General features: G+C 35.8%; 1 protein-coding gene across 1 annotated transcript; it reads right to left on the reverse strand.

The window, feature by feature from the left end:
• Window positions 1-3,061: 3,061 nt before the first annotated feature.
• On the reverse strand, window positions 3,062-10,768 carry LOC128164161 (wolframin-like). Its single transcript, XM_052827899.1, has 5 exons — window positions 10,580-10,768; window positions 9,887-10,099; window positions 9,289-9,492; window positions 8,325-8,464; window positions 3,062-6,833 (listed from the first exon to the last, which is right to left on the reverse strand). The coding sequence occupies exons 1-5, from the start codon at window positions 10,599-10,601 to the stop codon at window positions 5,079-5,081; spliced, it is 2,334 nt and encodes a 777-aa protein (XP_052683859.1). The 5' UTR covers window positions 10,602-10,768; the 3' UTR covers window positions 3,062-5,078.
• Between the last annotated feature and the right edge of the window lie 89 nt (window positions 10,769-10,857).

Genomic DNA, 10,857 nt, shown 5'->3' on the forward strand with positions numbered 1-10,857 from the left:
TGTAGAAACTGGAAATTAAAATAAAAGTACTGCAAGTGATTGGTATAAACTTAATTATCAATATTAATAACAAATTTAATTATATGTTTTAATCCTATGTTTACGCTGTGTTGCGGCCCTCATACTTATAGATGGGAAAAAAATGAAATTTGTGTAAACTGTGCAACAAATTGCCGAAAACTTTTGAAATCGGATTTATTGTGTACTTTAGCGAGATACTAGTTGCTCCTTTAAAAGGTTCAATTTATCAAGTTCAAAACAATCGCACAGACCTGTTTAACAGCACTTTATCTTTTTACAATTCGACGTTAACACATTCACCATCAGATTTTCGTAAATTGCTAAGTAGCTTCGTGTTCTTCGTCCGAATTACAGATAACCAAAATATTTTTTATTATGACGTCGGAATCACCCCTTTTCCTGCAATCGTATACAAATATTAGTACATTTCGATGATATTGTGGTATTTTTTTGATTTACTGATGTACTTCAGATAAAATATTTAAAAGCGCTACGTTTTCATATTAATTTAAAACATCGGGTTTATTCGTTTTCTCTCACTAACCCCTTGAATTCGGTCTAGGAAGAGATAATACGGCACAGATGTATATTTAATACAAATAACAAAGTGTTACAAATCACAATATTTAAGTTCAGATCGTATGAACTTTTATATCGACCTTCTGTAGCATCTTGAAAAAGAAAACATTGGGTGGGCAACAATTTTGTTTCGGTCTGAGGAAAGGGGGGGGGGGGGGTACTTGCATATTCTGTCTATGGTAAAAACTACTTCACTTTTAGCGCCGACGCTAAGGGTATAGCACAAACTCCCTCAACTTCGTCCCCGGTGAGCTAACAATTAAAGGCATACATTAATACAGTCGTTTGTCTTCTTGTTAAAACGATCCACTGTAGAATTGTCTAACCACCTACATGTACCTAATTATTAATTAATTAATTGGCTGTTTTTACTGAAAATGATGATACCACAGAATTTGATGGCATTTAAATCCACGCTTGGTGGAGAATCAAATATCTGATGGTGTCATATAAATATTTACTGCGGATGGTTAATCTATCCTGCTTTTACTGTAATTAGTCCTACCTATCCGCTTGTCATGAGGCTACTCTGGATGCTGGTCGCCTCGTCCCCGGGGTCTCTCCGGCTCTATCCCCGTCGTTTACCTAAATGACTGAGATGAAACATCAGTCGTCATTGGATGCGACATCATCGGTCATGTCGTCTCATCTCAAAGCTTCCTCCCGACATTGATCGCCATTAATGCTTTCTGGCGGCTGATTTATATCTATCGGAAAATCTCGTTGGTCTCGTTAACACACTAAGAATTAGTCTCGCAATATCACTTTGATATCTAGGAATTTGCCGTGTATGTTCATCATGATTATGTTCAAAACATGTTGACAATTTTTTTAATAAAATGATGCTGATATGGATTCTTCTCCTTTAAAAATAATATGCTTATTCCTGGATTTGAATTGTTTATACACCCACAATCAGAACTGTCAAACTCCTTCAATAAACAGCACTGTCAGACTCCTTTAATAGACAGCATTGTCAGACTCCTTCATTTGACAGCACTGTCAGACTCCTTCATAAGACAGGACTGTCGGACTTCTTCAATAGACAGGACTGTCAGACTCCTTCAATAGACAGCTTTGTCAGACACCTTTAATAAACAGTACTGTCAGACTCCTTCAATAAACAGCACTGTCAGACTCCTACAATAGACATGACTTTCAGACTCCTTCAATAGACAGGACTGTCAGACTTCTTTAATAGACATGACTGTCAGACTCCTTCAATAGACAGGACTGTCAGACTTCTTCAATAGACAGGACTTTCAGGCTCTTTCAATAGACAGTTTTGTCAGACTCCTTCAATAGAAGGTTGTGTCAGACTCCTTCAATAAACAGCACTGTCAGACTCCTTCAGTAGACAGGTTTGTCAGACCCCTTCAATAGACAGGTTTTTCAGAGTTCTACTAGTATTGAAAGAGTCTAACAGGACTGTTAGACCCCTTATATGACCTATAATACATGTATGTGTGGTGATTTCTGCTGGGGAATATACTATATCTGCCACAGTAGTTTATTTATCATGAAAAGAGCAACAACTCTAGAAGGGTGCAAATATATATTCAAAGTCGCACATGAATTTTGTACTGTTTACAACTCGTTTGGATTACAGTTGACTCGAAAAATCCAATTTCAAATAGGTTAGCTTTAATTTATGAATTGAATTATTATGCTTCAATGCTAATATGGATTCTTCTCCTAAACTTAAAAAAATAAGCTTTTTCCTGGATTTGAATTGTTTATACATCCACAGTCAGAACTGTCAGGCCCCTTCAATACACAGCACTGTCAGGATTCTTCAATAGACATGTTTGTCAGACTCCTTCAATAAACAGGTTTGTCACACTCCTTCAATAAACAGCACTGTCAGACTCCTGCAATAGACATGACTGTCAGACTTCTTTAATAGACAGGACTGTCAGACTCCTTTAATAGACAGGTTTGTCAGACTCCTTCAATAAACAGCACTGTCAACTCCTTCAATAGACATGTTTGTCAGGCTCCTTCAATAGACATGTTTGTCAGACTCCTTCAATAGACAGCACTGTCAGACTCCTTCATTAGACAGGACTGTCAGACTTCCTTAATAGACAGCACTGTCAGACTCCTTCATTAGACAGCACTGTCAAACTTCTTCAATAAACAGCACTGTCAGACTCCTTCAATAAACAGCACTGTCAGACTCCTTCAATAGACAGGACTGTCAGACATCTATACTAAATCTGCCACAGTAGTTTATCATGAAAAGAGCAATAACTCTAGAAGGGTACAAATATATATTCAAAGTCGCACATGATTTTTGTACTGTTTAGAACTCGTTTCGATTACAGTTGACTCAAAAAATCCATTTTCAAATAGGTTAGCTTTAATTTATGAATTGAATTATTATGTTTCAAATATTCTGTTCTGAAGGACACGAGGACAAAAAAATCAAGAGGCGTCTGAAAAATAATAGAACAATTTTTTCAAAAGATTTATTAGTGCTGAGCATATTGAAATGATATCCAATGCAATATATAAAAGTATTTAAAAATGTATCATTTAAATATAAGCTGAAAGACATGCATATTGTACAAAATAAACATAACATTTAAGCCTTATATTAACGTCATTTTTTGAAATTCGATTAAAGATTACTTTTCTAAATCATGACATTCAATCAAATTACTTTAACATTGCAAATACTGCTATTGCGGTTTATGAGAACTGGTTAAGTAAAGCCAACGTTTCGAACACTTTGGTCAGATCTGCTGTTCAATTTGCAGAAAACATTCCATTTAATCAAAAAATGTCTCATTTTGGGAATTTTTTTGATTCTGCCTGTTTACATGCTTTTATTCCAAAGATACTTTAAATCATATGAAAAATCCTGTTAATCATTACTGCTCGTGTAAATTCTGCCCTATAGGATATTAGACAAAGATTTTTTGTTTTCATTTATAACTATTCATGAATGTTTCTTTTCTCAATTGATTTAGACTGTCCTACCAATAATAACGGCAAGCTGAAGGGACTGCAACATGCATTGTAAACATACGCAATGAATAATAAATTTCCGATTTTATCTAGATACTGAGTAGTCAATGTGGTGATAATCGGAAGCTTGTAGTGGATGTTTAAAATTTAACCGGATGCAGGGAAGCATGACCTGACTTCCTGGATGCTGTATGCCTCACAAATTACCCATCAGTTCTACCTTAAAATTCTAAATACGCGGATTTCTGCTAAAAACTATATGTTTAGGAATGAATTAAAATTTGAATATTTTCATATATCTGTATACAGAGCTCTTCATGTCCAGGAGATAATAATGGTCTAAACTGGCCACGACCATCCAGCCCTCTAAAGGTACCTCACGCGTCACGATTTCATTTCACCGCGCACCTCGTCATTATATTTAAAATGAGTACGATTTTATTCATTTCATTATTACACAATATCCATAAAAAATATTTGAAATCAATAAACAAACAAGTTTTTGGGGAACAATATTTTCGCGCGGAAGGATTTTTATACAAAAATTTTATAAAATTTGAACATACTTTTCGTTTGATTATATTCTATTCATAACGTATATTTTTATAACATTTAATATTTTGTATATGGAAATATTAATGTTTTGTATATGAAAATTATGATTGTTTTCCTTTCCGTCCATATTTTAGTAAACCAGATATCCCCACCAACTTATTATGACATGAATATTGTAAGATAATCGTGTAATATTTTAACTTAGAAAATATCATGACTTAAACAAATTTGTAAACAAACAGCCGTAGTCATCGTATTCAGGCACAAGTAACTCGTCCAAGATTAAGACAATTGTTTGACCAGTATTTAGCGCCCACTAATAATTAAACATGTTACCGTATTATGGCTAAAAAAGAAAAATATTCACTTACTATCAAAATAAAACATTCCAATAGTATATTCATAACGTTGGCAAATTGATGGCATTTTATGCACCATTGTTCAGATACTCCGTTATCATATGTATATCTGTACTTCCATATTAACAAAATTGCACCTTTGGTAAAAAATTAAATCTATCAAAGAACATCAGACTGCAGGTAAGATTGCAGACTTCATGATGACTTTGCATTAATTTCATACATAAGAAAAACATTCTATATAATCTCAAAAATAAATATATCTATACAAAAGATTAATCAAAGTACATGTACATGTATAACAATGTCTCAAATTTAACTACTGTACAATAAATGATAAAAACAATCCGTAAGAAAACCATACACTGAGAGCCCCGCCCCGTGTCAGATATGAAGGCAGTATAATTACAAAGCTGTGCACGAAATGTAATTCTTGATTTCAATGCATTCTTGATTTTTCATGTATATAGATTACGCACATGGCAACTAAAGATACATGATGGTAAAATAAAATACCAGGCACTTACTAACAAAACAATTCGTTCTTTAAAATAGACACCAGAACTAATCAAACATGGGTATACAGCGGTCTCATTCGGGAGCATATTCTACAAAAGGATACCAAAAGAAGTTAAATGTTACAGTAATGGCGCTATTGAGTTCCCTCATCACTATCTCCTCCACGCTTTCCTCCTCCATTCTCGCCATCACGTCCAGTTGTCTATTGGTACACGCGATCTGTCGGAGGGTCAGCTGGGGTTGCTTCGTGCCCAGGTCCCTCACCAGGGTCCCGGTAAATTCCACCCTGTCGCCCTCCCGTAAAGCCGTCAGCGTCTTCAAGAAGCTATGGCCGGCGTCAAGTTTGACCCGAACCAAATCTGCATCCATTGTGACAATGACTTCAAAGGTATACGTGTCAAGATTTCGCAAATGGCATTCATGGCCCACAGCGTCCATCATTGAACACAGCTTGCGTTCAGATTCGGTTTTTTCCGTGTCATTGCAGTTTCCAAATTTTTGACCATACAGACATCGAATTTCATTAGCCATGAATGCTGGAAAGGTGCCAAGCAAGGGTTCGATATTGTTCGTCACAGACTTGATGCTTGTTTCTATGTAAGCTCCATTCCACGTGACTTTCAGCCCCTGCAGGTGTAGACATTTCAAACTTTTAGAGAGCTCGTTGTTCCCACAGAACTCCAAATATTCCGGAAATGTTAAGTCAAAAGGCTTAGGGTTGTTTGCTGAAGGTAAACGTATGAAAATAAGAGGAAAAATTGCAAGAACGCCAAAAACTACCATTATTGCTACTTTAACAGGTTGAATTTTGCTGTCCAATTTTTTCCCGATCAACAATTTTGTCTGTGTCATTAACAATGGCACTGATGCAAAGATCAAGGTGATAAAAAGCTTGCCGAATATCTGTGTTTTCAAAAGACAGTAGGAACCGTAGATGATACCACCACAAAGTAATAACAGAGTCAAAGGAATCAAGAATGGCAAGAACAAATAACCAAGAGTGCCTCGTATCAGACCCTTCCAGGTAGAGAACGGAAAGAAACTCAGCATAAGATTAAACCAGAAGTAACAAACCAGATGAGGGATTAACACCCTGTACACACCTTTCCAAGACTTTTGTGCGGCCATAACAACAAAGATTAGGGGAATCAACAAGAAAGCTAAGGATGGGATCCCGAGATGGATCTTGAACCCTGCCCCGCATGGAATAGTAATTATGGCATCAGTAACCAGGTGTAGAAGCCTGGTAACAACAGGAAACTGGGGAAAATGATGAAAAAATGTGGGCAGGGCGGAGAGAAAGTTACAGAAGAGGGACAGCAGTGTCAACAGGTCATGACTATCACTGAGGGCCACGAAACATATCCCTGACAGCACACCACAGAGAATACAGATCTCAGAGCAGGGGATGTAACTCTTGTTTGACAGCGAGAAACTGACCACTAACAATGGCAGAGCTCCAAAGAAAACTAGATATGGCGTCAGGGAGTTCCAGCTGAACTGCGACTTTGTCTGTTCAACATCAACCCCAACATTGTACGTCTTTAGGACATCAGCCAGCTTGCTTGCTTCGTTCAGTTTCTGCTTCTTGTAAAACATCTGGAGGGTCGTAACACCCATGATGGCCAGGGAGAGATAGAAGATGACCAGGGGCGCCACCTGGAAGACCAGGGCGGCGCTGATGAAGCTGTAGAGGAAGAAGACAGACAGCAGATAGATCTGGTTACTGGGGATCATCCTCATCACAAAGTCCAGGCCCTCCCTGGAGACGTACTCCATGATTGTCTCGTACACCGCCACAACCGTCTCCTTGGGGTACTTGGTTACCTATAGGTAAAGCAATGGGACTTACCAATCAAATTAAGACATGTACCGGTATGTATACAATTAAATAATACTACAAGTCATCTTTGCTATGTGTAATGTAATGTGCGTGACTGATACTATAAAAATGAGCATCAGTGAGGCTACAATCATGTGATTAAACATATACACAATCAAACATGCTTAGACAGTTTACTGGTACACATTCCAAGGCCTCTATGAAATATCTTAGTGCTTTAGCCAAAGTATCGTAACATCAAATCAACAACAGTGGCAATCTAATTAAGATTAGACTTGTAGAACCACTCCTCTACCATACGCAACACAAAATCTAACAACGAGACAACATCGCACAGGATGTTGTTAAATCTTGTATTACTAGTATAGCTTATCATAGAGGAGCAGTTTTACAAGTCTTAGTTTAATTACTAGGTAGACTTTAAGAGTAGAAAAATATCCTTTGTGAGAGTTTACATATTTACAATGTTCGTTGTTCCTGATCCCTGACAGGGTCAGTAATAATTTCTATTTCAGAAGAACATCCTCTATCCAGCTTATCACTTCTGACTCTGTCTTCAGATTCTCAGAAGCAATGAAGATGTACTTTGTACAAAGAATTCAATATGATGCACTTTCATTACCTGAACATGATCGATAGGGCCTGAATCTACAAGTAATTACCCCATTAACAGTCAAAACTAATTCAATTTCAGTTAATATTTTCTAACAAATGTTCTAGAGCAGAAAGATTTTAACAATTCATCCCTTACCATGACCATCAGCAATACTTTCTGTACCAATAAAACAAGCGCTAACTTTTAATCTTTTTATCTTTTAAGAGATTGTAATATCTTGTGTATTAAAACAGAGAAATTGGGGTAATTGTTTATTAATAAGAACCAGCTATAGTACATTCATACATACCAGAAATGAAAGATATTTGTAGATATGCAACATCAAGAAAAAGGATTGGTTAAATACGTTAGTCCATCAACTTTCATTGAGAATCAAATTGGAAACATTTGTTGTAGAATTTCATACTAAACAATCTAAAATGAATTTCCAAAGCTAAAACGAGCTTCATTTCACCACATTTAGTTAAGATTTGGCTCATATATTTCTGAATCAAAAGTTGAAAAGAATTTTTCAATGGATGCAATGGGAATGGACATTCATTGCTTGCATTAAGTCATCTAAGCAAATCAAGGACCAGCAATAATGTCACCCTAAAAAGTCAGCAAATAATAGATACTCAGATTATGTGGTTTCTATATATACATACCTTCTCATATATTACATACCAAGATTACGTGGTTTTTTTCTATATAAACGTACCTTCTAATATATATTACATACTAAGATTACCTGGTTTCTATATATGCGTACCTTCTCATATATTACATACTAAGATTACGTGGTTTCTATATATGCGTACCTTCTCATATATTAGTAATAATTACATACTAAGATTACGTGGTTTTTACATATACATACCTTCTCATATAAACCAGCATGCTTGTATTCTACAGACATCTCACTGCTTTCCTCTGGTGACAGAGTTATCTGACCTTGAATCTTCTTTGAAAGAACTTTGACAAATTCGGTTTCATTTATTTTGTCTCCTATCTTTTTACCTGCAACCAGTGAGTGAAATCAAATATCATATATTTATCTTTGAAAAATTATTTACCAGCATACATGTACATCTGCTGACTTACTCCATCATATAGGGCGGCAGTAAATTTAGGACAAACTTAGATTTGCGGTTTCATCAATATTTGTTGAGTACCAATTTTTGTGGATTTTATTGTTGAGATGATCCACAAAATTTAATGTTCACTGAAATGTGATAATGTACATGCACTGCATGGCTATAAATCTATGCATGCATCTTTAAAAAGTGTTTTTTCACTTCTTCCATGAAAATTAATGTCCACAAATATAAATGAAACCACAGTATTTGTGCCTTTCTTGAATTTATCACAAAAAACATTAATGCTTCCAATTTTCAAGAATGAAAATATACTAGAAAATTTGGTAATAACTTATCTTCAAGAATTTTTGTAGTTTGTTACCATAAAGGTTTACATATAAGTTACACGCAGAAATACTTCAACAGCTCTTTTAGCAGCAAAATCAAATTTCCTGGAAGTAACAAGCTCATTGTCCTACAGTAAATCTATCTATCATATCTTATACACTTACTACAGATTCCTTACTTTAGACAGGTACCTTATTTCATGATCCCACCATTTTGTATCAAATTGCAAGTTTAGAGAACATAAAATCGCAAACTCTAAATTTTTGAAATAATTTAGTCTAGTATACAACCACCCGTATAAAAAATTTAAGTGAGATTCTAGAATCTGTGATGGAAGCTTCTTGAGATTTTACATGGATATTGATTCCTCACTTTTAATTGGAATCTTCAGTACACAGTAACACAGAGACAACTCACCTGCAGCCAAAAGCAACTTTTCCTCCAATTTATCGCCCCCAGCAAGTTTCTTTACAGACTCGATGTACTCCGCTCGAGACAGCACTTCCCTGTGAGTCCCATTGATGGCCTGGAACATGTTTCTGGCAGCCCGTCGAATCTTTTTCTCTACATCTGACGTCTCTAGACACCAGTCAATCACTTCTCTGTTGGAGTCGTCAACACCTACGAGTCATCAATAGAGCATTTATTTCTTACTCATTCAAGAACTCTTAAAACCCTCATTTTAGGTTGATTAAAAGAATGTTTTTTTTTTTAAACTTAAACAAGGAACAGTGACATCTAATGTAACATAAGTACTTTGGATTGTTATTACAAAATCTTTTTTTTTCAAATCTACAAGCCTATCTGACTTAATTCTTAACTTTTTTCATTTTTACCGACCCAAAGTCAAAATTCAATGACCTCAATCTTAGGGCCATCGAGTGTGAAGACTGTTTGCTCTGTGTATATGTATGCTTATTCATGAGAAGCATCAATTTTGTCATTAAACTTATCTGCCATCTTTTCTGTACTTGAACTGGCAGTTGTTACTTTTAGAAGTAATGCTTTATTTTACCAGTTTTAGTTTGGAGACATTTCTTGAGGAGTTCGTCGGCTTTATCGTCTCCCTGTTTAGACGCCTCAATCAGCCAGGACACGCCTATTTTCCCATACCTCTGGCGATCCTCATCTGTTCCGGAGTCTGCCAGTTTAAGGTAGTACTCCCCCAGCAGAACCTGGCTTTTTTCATCACCCTTTGCAGCCAATTCCTCCCACTTCTTAAGATTATCTGAATTAATAATAAACGAAAATTGAAAGAGAAATCTCCCTTTTTTTTTTATACAATAAAATGCAATGATTGCAGAACACGCAAACCAACTCTGCCCCCTCACCAACACATGGACTTTGTTTGCCCACCCCCTCCTTTAAATTCAACACCTCAGGTTCAGCACAATCTTTTGATTTAGCTTTATAGCTTGAAAAAGCAATATCACTTAGTAATGTGTTAAAACTAATTTTAATTAGGATTGCTTTTTTAAAGGTCCATGGCATAAATATTAGCGGTAATTAACTTGCGAATTCTTGTATATTTTTAATAATTAACATTTTTGTGAAAAACGGCATATGAATAGCTTTATCAAGCTATTTTGAAAAGCTTTATTAAGCTATATGGTGTTTTCAAGCTATATTGCTTAATCAAAGGATTGTGCTGGACCTACACCTTTATGATTATGTGTTATGAAGCAGATTTATGAACGAGCTCTTTTACCTAATCCATCGCCTTCCGCCATTTTTTATGTATTGTGAAGGTCACATGACTTCAAAAACTGTGTCACGTGCAAGCTAAAAACAATGCATACGGCGAGGATCTCAATGTAGTGGATGAGAGATACAACAACTGATACATAAAAAGAGGAGACGAAGATAAAATCACAATATGTTATATGATAGTGTCGAATATACAATACAAGAACAACAAAGCATCAACATGATCGATCGAATTGCCAGTTCATGGCAATGGATCGCAAGTCTTCCAACATTCGGAAC

Source organism: Crassostrea angulata, chromosome 9 (genome assembly GCF_025612915.1).
Source record: "Crassostrea angulata isolate pt1a10 chromosome 9, ASM2561291v2, whole genome shotgun sequence".
Lineage (NCBI taxonomy): Eukaryota > Metazoa > Mollusca > Bivalvia > Ostreida > Ostreidae > Magallana > Magallana angulata.